Here is a 19,506-nt window from a genome sequence, read left to right as displayed (position 1 = left end):
CTGTGCCACACTGCTAAGATTGGGTCCCCGGGTCTCAGGCCAGCCCAGCTCAGCCTCACCCATCACTCCCCTGTAGTACCACAGCAAGGTCTCCTGCTTCATGCTGCAGCAGATCGAGGAGCCCTGCTCCCTGGGGGTCCATGCAGCTGTGGTCATCCCACCTACCTGGATCCTCCGTGCCCGGAGGCCCCAGGTGAGTCCTTCCCACACCCTCAGCATCTCCCATACCCTTGCCAGACAAGTCAGCTTCCCCACCTTGTATCAACACCCCATTTTCCTTGCAGAACACCCTCAAGGCCAGCAAGAAGAAAAAGAGAGCATCCTTTAAGAGGAAATCCAGCAAGAAAGGGCCCGAGGTTAGACAAGAGGCTGAGCGGGAGGGACAAGCGGGTGGGACAGGAAAGGGGAGTCTATTCCTTGGGATCTGGAGCCCCTGGGGCTGATGTTGCCAGCTCAGCCTTCAGCAGGTCAGTTTGGGCTGAAGATGGGCTCTGGTGCCCTCTGCGGCCAGGCTTCCCATGAGGTCTGACCTGGGTGGTCCCTGAGGGTGTAGTGTGGGATGGAATGCCACCAGGGACCCGCTGAGGATGAGGGCAGGGTCTCCAGGACGGGAGAGCCTCACAAACTCTGTGTGTCTCCAAGGAGGGCCGCTGGAGACCCTTCATCATCAGGCCTACCCCTTCCCCTCTCATGAAGCCCCTGCTGGTGTTTGTGAACCCCAAGAGTGGGGGCAACCAGGTGAGCACAGCCTTCCCTCCCCACTGAGAGCCTTACTTAGGGGTTGGGTCACAACCACCTACTAGCAGTCATTCCAGTGTCCATTTTGGGCTTCTTCCGCTGGCCTCTTCTCCAGGAATCCTGAGGAATCCATCTCTGTCCCTCACCCCTGTCGGGCCTGCTTCCCTCTCCCTGTGCTTCTCCCCACTCCACCCTGACTTCTTCCTCCCCGCCCCCTCATCTGCTCCACAATACCCCTTGGCCACCTGTCCCCCACAGGGCGCTAAGATCATCCAGTCCTTCCTCTGGTATCTCAATCCTCGACAAGTCTTTGACCTGAGCCAGGGAGGGCCCAAGGAGGCGTAAGTACCTGCCAGGTTTCTGTGGAGGATGGCAAGGGGGCTGGCCTGGCTCTCAGGGCATGGCCAGCATCTCTTGATCCCTTTTTGTCCTCCCCTGGCACAGTCTGGAAATGTACCGCAAAGTGCACAACCTGCGGATCCTGGCGTGCGGGGGTGATGGCACGGTGGGTTCAGCGTGGTGGGTTCTCCCAGAGCCTGGATGGGGCCTGCCGTGCTGTGCCCTGCCAGGCCCAAACTGGCCTCTCGCACTCTGCCCTTCTCCAGGTTGGCTGGATTCTCTCCACCCTGGACCAGCTGCGCTTAAAACCTCCGCCCCCTGTTGCCATCCTGCCTCTGGGTACTGGCAATGACTTGGCCCGCACCCTCAACTGGGGCGGGGTAAGCGGTCTGGGGAGTGGGGGGAGGGGTTGCGTCACGGGAGTCTCTGGCCACAGGAGGGACTCAGTCCTTGCTTCCTCCCACCAGGGTTACACAGATGAGCCCGTGTCAAAGATCCTCTCCCACGTAGAGGAGGGGAACGTGGTGCAGCTGGACCGCTGGGACCTTCGTGCGGAGCCCAACCCTGAGGCAGGGCCTGAGGATCGAGATGAAGGTGCCACAGACCGGGTGAGTCAGCCAGGGCTGGGACAGGGTCTCTGGTGTCTGAGGTTCTCTGCAGACATGGGCTGGGCCCCACCCTTCCACTCTCGCTTCTGGGAACTTGAATGAGTCTCTTCAGTTCTCTAAGCTTCAATTTCTGTCTCTGTCCCAGGGGAAGAGGGGTACTCACCTCACAAGATAGCTTTTTATTCATCCACGTGGCAAATACTTATCACATGCCTAGCACGGTTCTAAGCAGCTAAGACAGAGGCCCCGTTCTGGAGCACATGCCGTGTGTGGCCTGCAGGGAAGCAGTGTGCTGGCATCCAGCAGGCACTCAGGGAAGCCTCCCGGAGCTGGGAGGGCATGGTGACAGTGACCGGTTGGGAAGCGCGCAGGGAGTGTTCACTGGGCAGAAGGCCTCTAGCAGCAGGCAGACTGCTGAGCACGTTGCAGGTGGCTGGACTGGGCTCCAGGAGGGAGCGTCAGGGAGGCCCAGGCCTCACTTTGGTCCCTCGACCTTTTTCTAGCTGCCCCTGGATGTCTTCAACAACTACTTCAGCCTGGGCTTTGATGCCCACGTCACCCTGGAATTTCATGAGTCTCGAGGTTGGCAACCTCCTGCTGAGGGCAACTTGGGAGGCCAGGGCAGGGTGGGCACAGGAGCGTCTGAGGAGGGCAGACCTTGGTCCCCAGGAAAAAGTACTCGCCCAGCCTCTCCCCACCTCAGCACTAGCATGTTGGCTAACTGTCCCCCAACTTGTCTCCACCCAGAGGCTAATCCGGAAAAATTCAACAGTCGCTTTCGGAACAAGATGTTCTATGCCGGGGTGAGTCTGAGGTTGACCAGCACCCTATCCCTGAAGCCCGTCTGTCTGCCGGGACACAGGAGCCCGGCTACGCAGAGGGGAGGGAGGCCCAGCAGGAGATGGTGATGCCCTCTGTCTCCCACAGACAGCCTTCTCTGACTTCCTGATGGGCAGCTCCAAGGACTTGGCCAAGCACATTCGAGTGGTGGTGAGTAGGGCTGAGCCAGCAGGTGGAGTGGAGGGCCAGGCAGGGAGGAGGCTGCCGGGCACTCATGTCCCCCAACATTCCCCCCTTCCTGTCTCTAGTGTGATGGAATGGACCTGACCCCCAAGATTCAGGACCTGAAGCCCCAGTGCATTGTTTTCCTGAACATCCCCAGGTGAGGAGGGTGGGCTCTGGGTGGACCCTGCTCTCCCATCTGCAGACACTGTGCTGAAGCCCATTCCATTGCCCGCCCTCAGGTACTGTGCCGGCACCATGCCCTGGGGCCACCCTGGGGAGCACCATGACTTCGAGCCCCAGCGGCATGACGATGGCTACCTCGAGGTCATCGGCTTCACCATGACATCGCTGGTGAGTGGACCTGGCTCTACCTCACCCCCAGCTCTCTGCCCACAGTTCCTGGGAGCATTGCCTGAGGCTTCCCATCATTGGCCAGGGTTGAGGAGTTACCCCACTTCCCTTCTTGGGCCCAAGGCTCACTGTCCCTCTCTGTGACTCAAGATGACTCGGAGCCTCTGTCCTCTTTATGTTTCTCTCCCCTGATTGGGGAGTTACTCGCACTGCCTCCATCTCCTCCCTCCCCTTTATTCTGCACTGTCTGGGGGTCCCTGTCTCCTCTGTTCTCCGGCTAGAGCCTCTCTGAAGGAGCAGAGCTTGCCCCGGCCACCTCCATCCTATCCTGGCTCCACCTGACCAGGGCTTCCTGTACCCACAGGCAGCACTGCAGGTGGGTGGGCATGGGGAGCGACTGACGCAGTGCCGAGAGGTGCTTCTCACCACGGCCAAGGCCATCCCGGTGCAGGTGGATGGCGAGCCCTGCAAGCTCGCAGCCTCACGCATTCGCATCGCCCTGCGCAACCAGGCCACCATGGTGCAGAAAGCCAAGCGGCGGAGTGCTACCCCCCTGCACAGCGAGTATGTCCCTTCCTGCCACCATGTGACGTGGGACCTGAGGCCAGACACTGGCCTCTTTTGATCTATGGTTCCCCACCTGTGAAAGGGCTGGGAATGAGGCTCAGTTGTAGAGCACTTGCCTAGCATGTATGGGGCCCTGGGTTTGATCTCCCAACACCAAAAAAAGGGGAGAGCTAATAGTCCTTCTGCCCCAGGGGCTTGGGAGGGGGCAGGGTGTCACTCCCAGCACTTGGTTTGGTGCCTAGACCAGGGCTGGTATCCTGGGCAGGGCCCTTGCCGAGTCCCCTCTCACCAGCCCTGCCCCACAGCCAGCAGCCAGTACCAGAGCAGCTGCGGATCCAGGTGAGCAGGGTCAGCATGCACGACTACGAGGCCCTGCACTATGACAAGGAGCAGCTCAAGGAGGCCTGTGAGTGCCCGAGGCGCTGGGGCGGGGAGGAGTGAGAGCTGCCAGGTCCCCTGGGGATGGACAGTGGGGACCGCCAGCTGTTGATGGGCTGTTCTGTCCTGTAGCTGTGCCACTGGGCACCGTGGTGGTCCCCGGAGACAGTGACCTAGAGCTCTGCCGCGCTCACATCGAGAGGCTCCAGCAGGTAAGAAGGGTCCGCCTGCCCTGAGCTGCCCTCCCTCTCTACCCCAGCCCCGTTACACCCTGACACCTGCTTCTTTCTCCACAGGAGCCCGATGGTGCTGGAGCCAAGTCCCCAACGTGCCAGAAACTGTCCCCCAAGTGGTGTTTCCTGGATGGTGAGTGTGCCCTGAAGGGTCAGCTCCAAGCAGTCCCACACTTGCTCTTGTCTTTTGCCTGAGGAGCCTGGGTTGGGCAGCAGAGGACTTGGACAAAGACCCCCTCATCTTCCTCCTCTCTCTCTCCCTCCCATAGCCACCACTGCCAGCCGCTTCTACAGGATCGATCGGGCCCAGGTGAGCACTGCGGGGCCTGCCCCACCCAGAGGCAGCTGGTCTCCGCGCCACACATTCCCTCTCCAGGGAAACCTTTCCTGTTGGCTCCACGGGCGTCCTGGCCCTGTTCTCATGTCCCCTAATCTATTCCCACTTGGGTGAGGCATGGCTCAGGCGTGGCCCAGGCCTGCAGGCTGGAGTGCATTGGAATGGTGCACACAGTAAAGGCCTGTTGGCGGCACGGGAGAGCCTTGAAGACAGCGGCAGAGAGAGGCGCAAGAGGGCGCTCGGGGCCAGGTCACCTGGCTAGAGGGCTGGCTGAGGGAAGTGGCTTGGGGGCCTCATGGGACTGGGCTTAGACAGCAGGAATGGAAAGGAGGTGGGGGAAGGAGTGCTGGTCCCAGCCTCCCTTTGGTGCTTGTGCTAACATTAGAGGCTTCTCCACCATCAGGTACCTGAAAGGCCAGGTGCCTTGGCCCTGACCCTCAGCCCTGACCCTCCCCCCCCAACAGGAGCACCTCAACTATGTGACTGAGATCGCACAGGACGAGATTTATATCCTGGACCCTGAGTTGCTGGGAGCATCGGCCCGGCCTGACCTCCCAACCCCTACCTCCCCTCTCCCCAACTCCCCCTGCTCCCCCACGCCCCGGTGAGTCCCAGGGCCCTATCTCCTCCATTTCCCCAGCTTTGAACCCATCTGCTGGCTGGCAGCTTCCAAATTCCTGCCTTCAGCCCAGCTCCTCTGAGAGCAAGCAGCAGTGCGTACATCCAGCTAGCTGCCTTCCCCAGCCCTCCACCTGGTGACAAAATGGCATCAACCTGAACTTGGCCAGAGCCCAACTTAAAGCCCTCAGCCCCACAGTTATGGCCTCCCACAGGGAGCAGCCTCATCTCTCCCTGCTGCTGGGCTCCCTCCTTGCCTTCTCAGCCCCACCCCATACCTGGCCTTCAGCAGGTCCCATCTGCTCCCCACCTCAGTGCCCTGACCTCCAGCTGTGCACTCCATGGCCTCTGGTGGCCCAGTCTCTGCACTGGCTATGCGTGCAGGTTACTGCAGGCACTCCTCAGCAGCCCCCCGTCGTGGACCCTCCTGGCACTTGTTTCCTGGATGCCTTGACCCCAGCAGCCTCCCCTGTCCTCACCACACTCCAGCCACACTTGCTTCTTGCAGCAGGAGGCTGGCCCATCTTTGGACTTACGTCTTCGCTGCCACACACTTGTTTTCTCCCAGAGCAGCTCCCCAATTCCAGTCACAGCTTGGCTCATGCCCCTCAGAGAGGCCTTTCCCAGGAATGTCATCTAAAGACAGCACTGACCCTAAGGTGCTGCTGTCCCCCTGGCCACTCAGTCACATGACCCTGTCTGTGTAGATAGCACTTCAGATTTCCTTATTTATTGCTCGACTCATGTGTGTCCTTGCACTAGAATGTGAGCTCCATGAGGGCAAGTCCTCCATCTGTCTTGGCTCCCTGCTGTATCCCCCGTGCCTAGCATAGCGCATGATACGCGGCAGGCACTCAATAAACTGTTGAAAGAATGAAGGGTGCCACCCATTGGGCTAGGGAGGGCAGCCAGTTGGGCCTGGCTGAGCTGGGTTACATCTCATCCTGCTCTGTTTGCAGGTCACTGCCAGGGGACGCTGTACCCCCTCAAGGTGAGGCCTTTTGTCCCAGGGTCCGTTCCCTCTCCCGGTCATAAGGGTGAGGCTCTGTAGGGGTGGCCCATAGCACCACACAAGGACAGCCCCACGCGGGCACATTCTTCCACAAGCCCAGCCCTCGGCGCCCGGGCCCAGCAGGAACACTTTTCTGTACAGTGATGCACACACGTGTACACACACAAGCTCAGCACCAACACAAGCCTGAGCCTCAGACCGGAGTGTAACTGGCAGGTGTTTTGTGCAGGTGAGGAGTTAATTGAGGCCGCCAAGAGGAACGACTTCTGTAAGGTACTAGCTCCAGGATGCAGCTGTCCCCTGCAGGCCCTCCCCCTGGGGAGTGGGGCATCTGGGTTAGGCCCAGAGCTGACCTGTTCAGGAACTGACATCTGTCACCATCTGGCCCTCTGCGGATCTGTGTCCCATCCTGTCTTGCCCCATGTGTCTAGGCCACAATAGATGTCTCCTAGTATGGGCTTCCTCGCCCACTCCTCCAGTCCCCGGTGCTCAGGGGCAAATTTGAGGGGAGCCACAGGCTCCAGGTCTTGGTGGTTAGTGTTCCTGGGGTGAGAAGTCTCCCCTTAACACTCCAGGGCCCCCCAGCGATGCCTAAGGAGTAATGCATGTGAGCCTGTTCTGGCATATGTACCTGTGTGAGCTGGAGAAAGAAGGCCCCCACGAGGCCCAGACCAGCTCTGCCTCCGCCCTTAGCTGCAGGAGCTGCATCGAGCCGGAGGTGACCTCATGCACCGGGATGAGCGGAGCCGCACGCTCCTGCACCACGCAGTCAGCACGGGCAGCAAGGAAGTGGTCCGCTACCTGCTAGACCACGGTGAGCTGTGCTCCTGAGGCCGGGTGGGAGGAGGGGAGGGTGCCAAGCCCCTCTGACCACACCCTTCCCTCCTGCAGCACCCCCAGACATCCTTGATGCTGTGGAGGAGAAGTGAGTATCTGGGAGCTCAGGTTCCCTGGTTGCCCTGGAAACCAGCCTTCTCCATCCCTTCCCGTTTGGTCAGTCAGAGCCCATGAACCTTTGCTGACCAGCCTGTTGTCCTCTGGGCTGCCCCTTCCCTCTGGTCCCCAAACTTCCTGCCCTGTCTGATGGCACTTGGGAGAAAGCCTGAAAAGGGACTAGATGAGGTCCACAGCCAGCCTCTGCTCCCCCAGTGGGGAGACCTGTCTGCACCAGGCAGCGGCTTTGGGCCAGCGCACCATTTGCCACTACATCGTGGAAGCTGGTGCCTCACTCATGAAGACGGACCAGCAGGTGAGTGGACCAGCAGGGCACAAAACCAACCATTCCCAGACCTGGGGGTGGGGACTGCCCTTGGGAATTTGAAGCTGTCCTCCCCCTGACAAAGTCCAGATCCTGAGAAACCTGAGCCAGCAGGGGAGAAGGCAAGGCAGAGAAAAAGCCTCTGCCCTTTCCTAAGCTGGGTAGGGACCTTAGGCCTGTGGTCCCTGCACTGATTGCAGCTGCCCCCAATCCAGGGTGACACTCCCCGGCAGCGGGCTGAGAAGGCTCAGGACACAGAGCTGGCTGCCTACCTGGAGAACCGACAGCACTACCAGATGATCCAGCGGGAGGACCAGGAGACGGCTGTGTAGTTGGGGCAGCTGGAGGGACCATGGCCAAAGGATGAGCTCCCTCCCTTTCCACCTCACTGCCACATTCCAGTCAGATGGCCACAGGGGGACCCATGTCCCAGGGAAGGAGCCCTGTGCCATCCCCCTGAGAAGCCACCCAGACCTAGGGCTGGACTCTGAGGAGCTGGGGCTCTTACCTGTTCCCCTGAGGTCCCCTGCCTGACCCCTAGGCCCACAGGGGATCAGGAGGCTCACAGGGGAACAGGAAACCGGCTGGGCTGGACAGGCCTTTAGGGGTACGGGAGCTGGGCGACTTCAGGACAGCCCCACCCTCACTGCAACAGATGTGCTCAGTACAGCGCTGTGGCTGGAGGGGCAGGGCAGAGTGGCCAAGGCCCAGTCTGGGAGGCCTTCAGGAAGAGGCTTCGCTAGCCACCTGGTCTTTTGGACCCGCCCAGGTTCCTGGGAGCTTAGCCCCTCTCCTGCCCAGAGCCCCCTCCGGGCCTCCTGCCGGAAACCCCAGAGCCGGCCGCACTCGCCTGCCCGCTGCCCTGCTTGGCACCTATCCCGTGACCCTCCCTGTGTACCAGTCATTTCATCGCGGGCTGTGTGGCCTGGGGGTGGGGGTGGGGGCTCTCACGGTGACATGTTTACAGCTGGGTGTGACTCAGTAAAGTGGATTTTTTTTTCCCCCTTTCTGGTTTTCTCTTTTTGCGGGGTAGGCCTTCCAGAAGCCGCAGGGTGTGCTGGGTTATCCTCAGGGTGGGGGAACCGCACGCTGTCGACCCAGACCCTTCCTGGAGGCCCGGGTTCCCGCCTGGGGGGTGGGCCTGCCCGGCTCCTGACCTCTGCCCGCTGCCTCGCTCGCTGGGGCCAGGGGCGGAGTCGGTTTCCTCCGGCTTCCCGCTTCCCGCTGGGACGTTAACAATGAAAGTGAAAGAGGTGGGGCGGGGGCTGGGCCTGGGTCCTTCGGCCCATTTGCCCCGTGGCCTTGAGCAAGCCCCCTCCCCCAGGTCTGTTTAGGGGGGTCGGGTGAGGTGAGCCCGGAGGCCCCGGGGACGCAGGGGGTGGGCACTTGCCGCCGCCGCCGCGCTAGGGTCTGGAACTCTTCAGACGGCTCCTGTCAGCTCCAAGTTTCACCAGATCCACGTCCGCGGGCTCCTCCTCCCGCGAAGCCCCCTCCCGCCCCCTCAAACCTGCGCTCCAAGGAAGGCGCTTGCGCCCTCCGCGCCCCTGACCAATGCGCTTTCTCCGGGGTCCCGGTACCAGGCTTTCCAACAGCAGAGCCGTTACCTGCCCACTTGGTGAAACGACCCGAGGTGTGGCCGGCGCTCCCTCCCCAGCGACACGTGGGAGGCCCAGGGGCTGGGGGAGGTGGAGGGGACCTCGATGGGTTCGACAGAGCCCGGGGGCCTGTGACACCGGGGTTCCGTGCCCCTCCTGGGACCACATCTAAGGCTCCACGGGTCGGGCGCCCGCGGGGAATGGGGACGGGCCTTAGACGGAGGCAGAGGGCGGGGAGAGGGAGACTGGGCCAGGGGCTGGGAGCGCAAGGGCGGGACGGAGGCCTAGAGGCGGGAGCTGGCGGGGAGAGGCCAGCGTGCGGGCACCGGCGCCTCCAGGCCGGGGCAGGGGTGCGGGGCGGGAGCGGAGGCGGGGACGCCGGGGTCGGGGCGGCGCGGGTTTGAGGGGAGGGGGCGGGGCGGGTCCTTCCTCGGTGGGGGGGAGGCGGGGAGGGGGGCGGGGGCCCATGTGACCGGCTCAGACCGGTTCTGGAGACAAAAGGGGCCGCGGCGGCCGGAGCGGGACGGGCCCGGAGCGGGAGGGAGCGAAGCAGCGCAGGCAGCCAGCGAGTGAGCGCGCGGGGCGCGGAGGACGCGGGCGGCCGTAGCCCCTCGCCGGCTCGGCCGCTGCCACCCTGGGGACTGAGGCGGGATTGGGGGTCTGAGCCGCGTCCCGGGCTCTCGGTGACACCAGGGGGACACATCCGGAGACGCGACCTGGCCAGCGGGAAGGGTCGACTCCAAGTCCTCCCTCCGCAGCCCCGTTAGCGGCCTGGAAAACGGAGCAAATGGGGGCGGGAGGTCCCTGCACGCGGCCCGCAGTAGTGGGGAAGGGGACGGGCGAGGGACTCTGACCCCTGCTCTCCCACCAGGATGCAGCACCGAGGCTTCCTCCTCCTCGCCCTCCTCGCGCTGCTGGCGCTCACCTCCGCGGTGGCCAAAAAGAAAGGTGAGGGCGGGGGCGGGCAGGTGAAGCCGGGGCGGGCCGCCGGGTTTCCGAGCTCGGAATCCTAGGAAGGCGGTCTCCGCGGAAGTCTGCGGTGCCCCGCGTCCTGAACTCTGTTCCCCGCGCGTTGTAGATAAGGTGAAGAAGGGCGTCCCAGGGAGCGAGTGCGCAGAGTGGACCTGGGGACCCTGCACCCCCAGCAGCAAGGACTGCGGCGTGGGTTTCCGCGAGGGCACCTGCGGGGCCCAGACTCAGCGCATCCGGTGCAGGGTGCCTTGCAACTGGAAGAAGGAGTTTGGAGGTGAGGTGGGGCGCAGGCGGAGGGCAGGAAAGGGGGACGCAGCCTGACCGAAACCTGGGCGGAGCCGTGGAGGGAGGCCACTGGCCGCCCCAGCTCTAACCCGGGCCACTCTCGCGCCAGCCGACTGCAAATACAAGTTTGAGAGCTGGGGGGCATGTGATGGGGGCACAGGCACCAAAGCCCGCCAAGGCACCTTGAAGAAGGCCCGGTACAATGCCCAGTGCCAGGAGACCATCCGCGTGACCAAGCCCTGTACTCCCAAGACCAAAGCCAAGGCCAAAGGTCAGCGAAGGGAGTAGGGTGGGGCTGTTGTGGGGGGCTACCCTCCACTCGAGGGGAGTGATTAAACCTGAAGGGCAAGTGTAGGAGGGAGGGCCACCGAGCTGCTCAGGAGGTACTGAATCCTCTCCGGGTGGAGTGGGGACCCTCTCATTGTTCTGGTGGAGCGTTTAGTTAGAACCCAGGGAACGACTTGTCTTTGTTATCTCTCCAGCTGGAGGGGTTCTTTGGTCCCCTCTGCCCCTTTCTGGTTGAGGAAGGACTTTTCAGTAGAAGGGTCTCTCTCAGCTCATTCCAGACTCACAACCATCCAGAGGGGCCAATGGGCAGAAGTAAGACTGCCCACTTCCCAGGTGAGAAAACTGAAGCTCTTAGGGCTGCTGTGACCAGGCCTGGGAATAGGAACCTGGAAGTTTTCTGATCCTGGGTGGAAACATAAAGTTGAGGGAGTAGGGAACATCTGGCATCATAATGGCTGCCCCGTCCCACCTCCTTCCAGGTCAGCTGATGGAAAACCACTAGGGGGCAGGATTTTCTCTCTCTAATGTACCTGGGGGCTGGGGTCTCTCTGGGGCACAGTTACTGGGCTAATGTGGTGTTTCTTTCTTGTTTTACAGCCAAGAAAGGGAAAGGAAAGGACTGAGGCCAGGTGGGGATGCCAAGGAGCCCCTGGCCTTACCTAGGGCCAGGCCCGCAACCTCCCCTCCCACAGGCCCAAGGTCTAACCTACCACCTACCAGTGCCTTTGTCTGCTTGTTAGCTTTATCAATCATGCCCTGCCTCTGTCTTCTTACTCCCCGCCCGACTCCAAGTGCCCAAAGTGGGGAGGGACAAGATTCTGGGAAGCTTGAGCCTCTCCCCAAAGGGATTTGATTCCCAGTACCCACCTTGTTCTTCCCCACCATGATACCTGTTACTGAGAAATAAATAAAATGAACCAACGTTTTTTTCCCCCAATAAAAGCTTTTCTTTTTAATATATAAAAGCCCCTTCCCAGGGAGTTTGCTGTGGAGCTTTGTTTGTGGGTGGAAAAGTGGGAGAAGACAGGCGGTAGGGGTTGATAGACTTACAGGAGTTGGTGGCTTGGTGATGAGTACTCCCTAGAGCCCGGGGAAACAGCATGAAAGGGCTCCCCCGTCAAACCCCCTAAAGTCTTTCAATCCTCATTTCTCCCAAGAACCACGCTAGGGCTGGGGAAGGGAACCATGATGACTCACAAGAACTCAGCCTCACCAGGTCAAAGGTCTTTCGGTCCAGCCCACTACCGATCAGGAAGGTTCTACCCACAGGGGAAGGTAGAGGTGGAGGGTGCTTGCCTGCTTCACTTTCCACTGTGACTGAAGCCTGTGTGGGTCACCAACTTCACCCCCTTTCTGTCTCCCTTGGACCCAGGCCTCCTTCAGGCCAGAGGCAGAGTGAAGGTAGGAGGGCGCTGCCCACTGCAGCACCCTGCCCTTTGGTCTGGAACCCAGGATGGGCCCTCTCCTGGGGGCAGGGAGTCCGTCAGATTCAGGCAACCTGGGCTCCACAGGGGACCACAGAAGCCTAGACTTCAGTTTCTGAGTGAATCCCTGACCTCCCAGCTGCCCCATCCTGGTGCGACAAGGACAGAGCTACCGGGGAAAGCACACTCAGCTGGCCTGGCCTGCTCCCCCACGCACATGCACACACGCACGTAGCCACCCAGAGCCCGGCTGGGCAGCTGCAGGAGGGAAAATTTCTGCCCCTGGAGTGGGGTTTGTGGGGAGGAGCTGAGCCTGCATGCGGGGTGCAGGGAGGCGGAAAGCACCAATTACAGCAGAACGGGGGACCCCACCCTTCTACCCCTTCCAAGACTGGCCCCTTTGCACCTCTGCAGATGCTCCTGGCTTCTGCCCCTTTCCGGGTGTCCATTCTCTTGAGATGCTCCTGGCCATCCTGCCTCTCTCCAGATGCCCTGCTGATGGCCACCGGGTGGCAGGTGCCCACCCTAGCCAGTGCCCCCCAGCTCCCTGAGGCAAGGCGATAGACATGGGCCAGGTGGTCCCAGTTTAGAGGCTGAGCCCCTCGGACTGACCAGGGGTCTGGTCTCTGAATCCATCCAGGGCCTTAGGGCCTCTTCCTCGCAGTGTCTGGAGACCTCAGTTCTCCTCTTCAGCAAATGCGAGCACGGAAGGGGGCCTCCAACTCTTCCTCACAGCAGGTGAGCCGTGTGGTCCCCCAGCACGCCTCCACGCCAGCACCTCCTAGCGCTCGCCTACCTGCCTACCTGGCAGTGCCAATGTTCCGATACTGGCATAGCAACAGGTGCCGGAAGGTCTTTTTAAAGGTGGCGTTGCAGAGCGCGTAGCAGGCAGGGTTGATGGTGCTGTTGACGTAGCAGAGCCAGTAGCCAATGGACCACACTGTGTCAGGAATGCAGCTCTGGCAGAAGGTGTTCACCAGAACCATGACATTGTAGGGTGTCCAGGTGAGGATGAAGGCCAGCAGGATGGCAAAGATGGTCCTCGTCACTTTGCGTTCCCGGGCCGCCATCTGCCGCTTCTTGCGCACCTGGTTGCGAGCAATGCTGGCAAACTTTCGGGCCACGTTGGCTGCTGGACGCATGCCAGCTGGAGTGGCAGGTACAATCTCGATCGCTGTCACGCACTCATTGCCTGTCTGCTTCGTCACAATCTGGATTTTGGACCATTTGGAGGCTGGGTTGAGGGTCCGTGGCTGCAGGTTAGGGGCAGGCATGGCAGGCGTGGTGGCCTCTGTGGTGGACAGCTCTGTGGGTGGTCGTTCCTTGGTGTTCTGGGTGGCACTGCCTGAGCTAGACTCATTGGAAGTGTCCTTGTCAGTCGCTGGGCGTGGTGGCGGTGGCAGGGCTGGTGGAGGGGCCTCCTCTAGCTTCCCGTTTCTCAGCTCCTCTCGAACTGCTCCTCCCGGTGGGGGTTTCTTGACACTCTGCTTCATCAGGGGGCTCTTGAGGAAGGCCAAAGTCTTGGCCTTCTTCTCCTTGGGGCCTTCGGGCCGGTGCTTGTGAACTCGGCTGCGACTGGCCAGCGAGATGTGAATGTAGAGCACCGTCATGATGACCACAGGCAGGTAGAAGGCAGCAATGGCTGTGCCAAAGGTCACTGCTGGGTTGGACAGGAACTGGATGAAGCACTGGTTGTCAGGCACTGTCCTCTTGCCCACCACGAACTGCCAGAACAAGATGGCAGGGGCCCAGAGAACGAAGGACAGGACCCAGGCAGCAGCAATCATGAGGCCCGCCATCTTGGTGGTACGACGAGCAGGGTAGGTGAGAGGCTTGGTGACGCAGAAGTATCGGTCAAAGCTGATGATGAGAAGGTTCATAACAGACGCATTGCTCACCACGTAGTCCAGAGCCAGCCACAGGTCACAGACTACTGCGCCCAGGGGCCAGTAGCCCTTGATGATGTACACGGTGTAGAGGTTCATGGAGAAAGCGCCTATGATGAGGTCGGCACATGCCAGGCTGAAGAGGAAGTAGTTGTTGACTGTCTGCAGCTGCCTGTTGACCTTGATGGACAGCATCACCAGGATGTTGCCCACAACAGTCACCAGGCTCAGTGAGCCTGTCACTGTGGCAATGAATACCATCTCCACTGTCTCATAGCGGTTATGATTTGACGTGACCAGGCGCACAGACTGGTTGCCCGAGCTGCCATTGACTGGTGTGAAGTTCGCCATATTGGTTGGTAGCAGTGGGTGGGTGATGGCTGGAGAAGGAAGGAGAGAGAAAAGGGGTGAACTGTTGAAGAGGTTGGGGGTGGTGATGGAGAGACAAACTGGTGCAAAGGTGATGGCGGAACATCATCTGGCAGAATATGAGAGAACCCATTCCTCATTGCTCATTCATTCAACATTTATTGAGAGCCTTGCGATGCCAAGCATGGTGCCAGGTGCTGAGGTTAAGGAAGCAGGGGATGCACACGGTTCCCATCTCAGGCTGTCCAATGTAATGGGGTGCAGGGCCTAGAAACAGGGGCAACAGCAACAAAATGCTAGAAAGAAAACAAGGCCGGGTGAGCGCAGAATGAGGGAGTAGGAAGACAGGACAGGGATGGTGTCATGCTAGTGATCAGGAAAGGCCTCACCCAGGAGATGAAGGGGATGACAACAGGAGGTAGCCGCAGGAGCTGTGGAGACAGCCTGGTCAAGGACTATGGCCAGAACACAGGCCAGAGACAGGTGTGAGCACAGACAGGTGCCATCACGGCTGGTGCCCAGGGAAGCAAGCAGGAGAGGATCGCAAATGAGACGGCGTGTGTGGCCTGGTGAGAGGTGCTCATTCATTCCTGTGATCGTTTCTTTTTCTTTTCATTTTTTGTTTGTGCCAGGGATCAAACCCAGGGCCTTGGCACATACTACACTGGAGACCAAGGCACTAATACAAGAGTACGTATTACCTTACCAACTGATGCTTATTGTCTACCAAACACTTTTTTTTTTTTTTTGGGTGCTGGGGATACCGAACACTTTTGATGATAAAATATTAACTCACTGAGTCCTCACAATAAATGTAGGAGGCAGTTGTTTTTTAACTACTTACACATTGGAAAACTAAGGCACAAGGTTGTTAAATAACCTAACCAAGATTTCCCAAATCCTTGATGTCCTGTTGCTGGAGGGGTGTAGGATGGGGTGGGAGCTGTCCCATAACCCAGGGTTCTAGCAGAGGGAAGCCAGAGTCACAAGAATGGGTATTCCAAGGGAGTGGCGGGGAGGTCCCAGGGGACTAGAGGAGATGGGGAGGAGCTGGGCACTTCCACGGGGAGGGGCGGCTGCGCAGAGGAGCCTCGGTGTTCCCTTGTTCCCTCCCAGCCCTCACCTGCAGTCCCAAGGTGTGGGGGGCCAGTGCAGGGGTAGCCTAACTGGCCCATGGCCAAGGGACAACATGTGATTTCCCAAGGGCCAAAGCCAGCCCTAAGGCCAGACTGGGAAGGCAAGACAGAAAAAGGGTTATGGCAGAAGGAAGAGAGGGTGTGGGGAGCCTGCAGCTAGCCCCTTCCACACCCACACAGGCCTGCCCAGCTGGGGTCTCCCAAGCCGAGCCCCTCCCTTGAGCCTGCACTCCCTCCCACCAGCCTCTCCTCAGCTCTCCTCCTCCTCTTCCTCTTCCATCCATGTGAGGGAGGCCCACGCCCAGCGTGCTGTGCCAGGGCAGCCGCTCAGCCCAGCCTCCTTCACACCCGCCAACACACAAACCATTCCACATACGCACACGGTCCCATCTCAGCCACACGCAGGTCGTATACGCAGTTCTGTGCGTCTGTGTGTGTGAAAGAGGAAGAGCGGGTGTGGCAGCCGGGTGTGGAGGAAGACGCACTTACCCCGGGGCCTGGCTCCCTAGGAGCCCAGCAGGGTGGATAGAGCCCTGTGGCCTGAGGGGTGCCACCTGGCCTTCCTGCACCTCCTTTCGCATTTGCCAAATAGAGGATCTGCCCTGAGACAACCTCCTGAACAGCTGTGGGACTGGCACCTCAACTCCATCTCCAGCCTGGAAATGGCAGTGAGGGCTACAGCCTACGGTGGCCCACAAGCCGGGCACCAGTGCCCAACTCCACCATTCAAGACACAGACCCAGCCTCCTGGCCTCAGTCTTCATGTCCTCCAGTTCCAAATCCTTGGTTGACAAGAGGAAAGACTGAGGGAGATAATGCCACCCCAAGGTCACACAAGGAATCAAGGGCAAAGGTCAAATAGGGCCTCTGCTCAGTCTGACAGCTTCGTTCAGCTCTGAGAGCCTTTGCAATGGAACCTCAGGTGTCATCCTCTGAACTGGAAGGGCAGTAGCACCTAGCACGCTGAGGCTGCCAGCCCCAGACACATGCCCATGAGAACAGGGTGGGCAGGAATGATCCAGTCAGCCTAGAGGAAACCCTCACTTTAGCATCCCAGGGTCAGAACACAGGCCAGCGGGGAGTGGGGCTGGAGGTGCCAAATATGAAAACAGCTCTTGTGCATTGAGTGTCATCGTGACACAGGAACCCCTCTGAGCTTTTCATATAGATTATCTGGTTTATGCTTACTTACCACAGCCCGGCACGGTAGTACTATTAGTAGTCTAATCTTCTAGATGTAAATATCCTCTTTTAGAGGAGGATAATGATAAAGAGCTTGCCTATGTCATCCAGTTTGTAAAGCAGGGGCAGAATTAGAACCCAGAGCCACTTTTTAAACCCCAAGTACTAGTGCTCAGTCCTCCCTTTCAAAGCCACACAAATGGGGGACCCATCAAACCCTTGGTCCCTTCCTACTTCTGCCAGATCCCCCACTTAGCTTTCTTGGACAGGAGACCTCTTGTCCCAGATGGGGTACAGCTGAGCCTGAACAAATAAATGGCAGGTTATTTTGTTCAGTTCTGGGGCCTGCCGGTTGTAGACAGGGCAAAGCCCTTTCGCACAGCTTGATCCTAGCTGTCTTTCTGGACCCCTCGGGGTCAGCCGCAGACATTCTGACCGAAGCTCTTTCTGGCGCGTTTCCCTGGAATCCAGGCCCTCCTAGGATCTGAGGAGGCGAGTCAGATGCCGGCCGATCGCCCGGGGCTTGCGCACCACTAGATGGCAATGTCGGTCCCTGGGTGCCAGCTCCGGACCCCGAGCGGGCAGCCGCTCGCCACCGCCCCTAACTCCAACCCGACCTCAAACACCGAGGAAACCCTGTGCAGGGCTTCTTGGGGAAGAGGCAGGGGCCCCATTGCCAGACCCCACCTGAGGTCGCCACGAAATTGCCCTCAGCTCTGCTAGGGGTTCAAGGGTGAGAAAGTTTAGGGCTCCCGGATTCCACCCGGCACCGGGACAAGAACGTGTGGGCGGGAACGCGAGTGCGAGTTCTGTTTGTGTGTGATTACCAAGGAGCGCGAGTAGACGCTAGTAGCTGTCTGCATGTGCGTGTGTGCGCACAGCCACGCCTGGATACCAGTGCGCCGGTGAGCGCGTGAGCATGCCCGCGCCCCGAGGACACGTGCGTGTACATGCATGTGCGTTCCTGGAGGATGCACACGGTTCGAGTGGCTGTGCTTGCGAACTTGTGTTCACACGCAAATGCAGGGCCGCCAGTGAGGGACGGTCACATTCCAACCGAGGCCGGGAGACCCAGCCTAGATCTTAGCTGTCTGTCTGAACGCGGAGAGGTTTCGCCAGGAGCCAGCGCCCGGATGATGCCTGGCCGGTAGATGAGGAAGGGCTGAGCCCAGACTACACTGCGGAATGCGACGGACCCCTGACTTTGAGACATCATTTGGCCGGTCGGTTGGGGTTGTCCGCGTCGTCAAGGATGAGGCACGGAGTCCAGCCTTGCAATTGACTTCTGTCGAGGGGCTGTGATAGTCGCCCAACCTGGCCTTGAGGGACACCGGGCTCTGCTCAGCGTGTCCAATGGTGAGAGGGCAAGGGCAGTAGAATTATAATGGAGAGACCCGGCTTGGCCTTGGGTCACACAAGTGTAAGATTCTTCCTCTTCTTCCCTGGTCACCCTGCATCCCTGCTCCCTGCTCGAGAGGCCCTGACTAGCCCCGCGACCAACGTAGGCACCGTTTTCCCAAGCCTTGGGCTCAGGGGAGCCGAGAGGGTCAGCTTGAGGATGACTCCCGGGCCCGTCTGGGGGCTCCTCCACGTCGGGGTCGCGGTCGAGGAAGCCCTCGCTCTCCGGTGCCCCGCCCTCCCGCCAACCCCCTCGCACGCAGTTCCAGCAGCCTCTGGGCGTGGGCACCAGGCTTTCCCGGGTCCTCGAGCCCCCAACCCTTTCCCGTACAAGGCAGATGGGTGCTCTGGGATCCTGTGTGGTTGTTTGGGGCGTACGTCCTCGGCTTTAAGGCCGTCATGCCAGGGCTCTGGGAAAGCTGTGGCCCCTGGATTTGTCCCTGGGGCCAGGGAGGAGACTCCGGAGCTCAGAGGAGGAAGAAGGGTGTAGGGGATTCGGAACGGACAATGTGCCCCACACTTCCGCTGCGAGTCGGGAGGGTGGGGTGCTGGTGCTCGGGGCTGGATCTCCGGGGTTCAGAGCCTGGGCAACAGGGGGGTTAGTCCTGGGGAGGGGGAGGGGCACCGGGAGAGGGCAGGGGGGATTTTTGTCGGGGCTCAAGGTCGCTGATAGAGGACTCCATGGGCTGGAGTGGGCTGGCAGCTGCCGGGCAGTCAAGGGAGGAGGGGAGGGTGGGGAGACGAGCGGGAAAAAGGCTCTACTGGGCTCCAGAGCCCAGAACCCTGCAGAGCTGCCTGTGGGAGGGAGGGAGTGCGGGGTCCCGACCCGACGGCTGCCGCTGGCTTGGGAGGGCTGTAGATGGGCATTCCTCTGCCCCGGACCCGCGGAATGACCATCTTTCCCCAGAGGCGCACCTGGAGCAGCCTCCGAGAGACCCCGGGCCTTTCTCCCAGCGGGGTGACCCACCCCCGGAGCCCTCGGCGGCTCCCAGCACCGCGCTCGCCCCTAAAGAGGTCTGGGGCCCTGTTCCTGTCGAACCCACCTCTGGAAACCCTCAGAGGGTCCGGAAGTCCTGCATCCTTCTCTTCCAACCGAGCCCCCCGCCCCCGCGCCGCGGCGAGTCACTCACCCGCCGCCTGGGTCCCGCTTCCTTCGCGCCGGACAGACGGCGGGTCAGACGGGAGGCCCCGCGGGCCGGAGGGGCGGGCGGCCTGGCGGTGGGCCGGGGGCGGGGACCGGGGACCGAGGGGCGGCCCCTGCTCCGCCTGCAGCTCCCGGCGCTGTGGCTCCGACTCGCGCTCACGCTCGCACTTTTCCCCGAGCCGCGTGATGTCACGGGGAAGCAGCCAATCGTGGTGGGGCCGCGCCGCCCGCCCCGGGCCGGTCACCCAGCGGCGACGCGCGGGGGTCACCACTCGGGGCGTCGGGGACCCCAGCGACTTGCGCCTTCCCCGAAGCCGGCGGGGACTCCGGGTCCGGGCACTGGGGGGGCACCGCCCACAGTCGCCAGTGCTGGCTAGCAGGGG

At 60.8% G+C, this 19,506-nt stretch overlaps 3 protein-coding genes across 8 annotated transcripts in view; 2 read left to right on the top strand and 1 right to left on the bottom strand.

Annotated features, from left to right (window-relative positions):
* Dgkz (diacylglycerol kinase zeta) overlaps positions 1-8,449 on the top strand; it is a 41,238-nt gene extending 32,789 nt beyond the window's left edge. For 4 of the 5 annotated variants that reach the window (XM_047516233.1, XM_047516235.1, XM_047516234.1 and 1 more), the window contains exons 8-31: positions 77-193; positions 285-356; positions 643-738; positions 997-1,079; positions 1,183-1,243; positions 1,344-1,457; positions 1,545-1,685; positions 2,189-2,267; positions 2,433-2,488; positions 2,613-2,675; positions 2,774-2,847; positions 2,930-3,041; positions 3,406-3,605; positions 3,914-4,014; positions 4,119-4,198; positions 4,283-4,352; positions 4,489-4,529; positions 5,021-5,160; positions 6,134-6,165; positions 6,416-6,459; positions 6,880-7,000; positions 7,078-7,111; positions 7,336-7,435; positions 7,660-8,449. In XM_047516233.1, the coding sequence (XP_047372189.1) occupies positions 77-193; positions 285-356; positions 643-738; positions 997-1,079; positions 1,183-1,243; positions 1,344-1,457; positions 1,545-1,685; positions 2,189-2,267; positions 2,433-2,488; positions 2,613-2,675; positions 2,774-2,847; positions 2,930-3,041; positions 3,406-3,605; positions 3,914-4,014; positions 4,119-4,198; positions 4,283-4,352; positions 4,489-4,529; positions 5,021-5,160; positions 6,134-6,165; positions 6,416-6,459; positions 6,880-7,000; positions 7,078-7,111; positions 7,336-7,435; positions 7,660-7,776 (2,148 nt within the window). In that variant the 3' untranslated portion in view covers positions 7,777-8,449. Of the gene's footprint in view, positions 1-76; positions 194-284; positions 357-642; positions 739-996; positions 1,080-1,182; positions 1,244-1,343; positions 1,458-1,544; positions 1,686-2,188; positions 2,268-2,432; positions 2,489-2,612; positions 2,676-2,773; positions 2,848-2,929; positions 3,042-3,405; positions 3,606-3,913; positions 4,015-4,118; positions 4,199-4,282; positions 4,353-4,488; positions 4,530-5,020; positions 6,045-6,133; positions 6,166-6,415; positions 6,460-6,879; positions 7,001-7,077; positions 7,112-7,335; positions 7,436-7,659 lie in introns of those variants that run through there. The other variant, XM_047516230.1, reaches the window with a different exon arrangement.
* A 571-nt stretch (positions 8,450-9,020) lies between these two features.
* Positions 9,021-11,564, top strand: Mdk (midkine). Of its 2 annotated transcripts, none has more exons than XM_047516237.1 (5): positions 9,021-9,074; positions 9,911-9,987; positions 10,118-10,285; positions 10,406-10,567; positions 11,182-11,564. In XM_047516237.1, exons 2-5 carry the CDS (start codon positions 9,912-9,914, stop codon positions 11,205-11,207), a joined length of 432 nt encoding a protein of 143 aa, XP_047372193.1. In that variant the 5' UTR covers positions 9,021-9,074; position 9,911; the 3' UTR covers positions 11,208-11,564. The 2 variants fall into 2 exon arrangements, with proteins under 2 accessions (XP_047372193.1, XP_047372192.1); XM_047516236.1 differs by lacking the exon at positions 9,021-9,074 and adding an exon at positions 9,505-9,608.
* Positions 11,565-12,452: 888 nt separating this feature from the next.
* Positions 12,453-19,061, bottom strand: Chrm4 (cholinergic receptor muscarinic 4). Its single transcript, XM_047518743.1, has 2 exons — positions 19,023-19,061; positions 12,453-14,274 (listed from the first exon to the last, which is right to left on the bottom strand). Exon 2 carries the CDS (start codon positions 14,243-14,245, stop codon positions 12,809-12,811), a length of 1,437 nt encoding a protein of 478 aa, XP_047374699.1. The 5' UTR covers positions 14,246-14,274; positions 19,023-19,061; the 3' UTR covers positions 12,453-12,808.
* Between the last annotated feature and the right edge of the window lie 445 nt (positions 19,062-19,506).

Source organism: Sciurus carolinensis, chromosome 11, assembly GCF_902686445.1.
Source record: "Sciurus carolinensis chromosome 11, mSciCar1.2, whole genome shotgun sequence".
Lineage (NCBI taxonomy): Eukaryota > Metazoa > Chordata > Mammalia > Rodentia > Sciuridae > Sciurus > Sciurus carolinensis.
The sequence above is the reverse complement of the archived record's forward strand: the minus strand, read 5'-3'. Positions and strand labels throughout refer to the sequence as shown.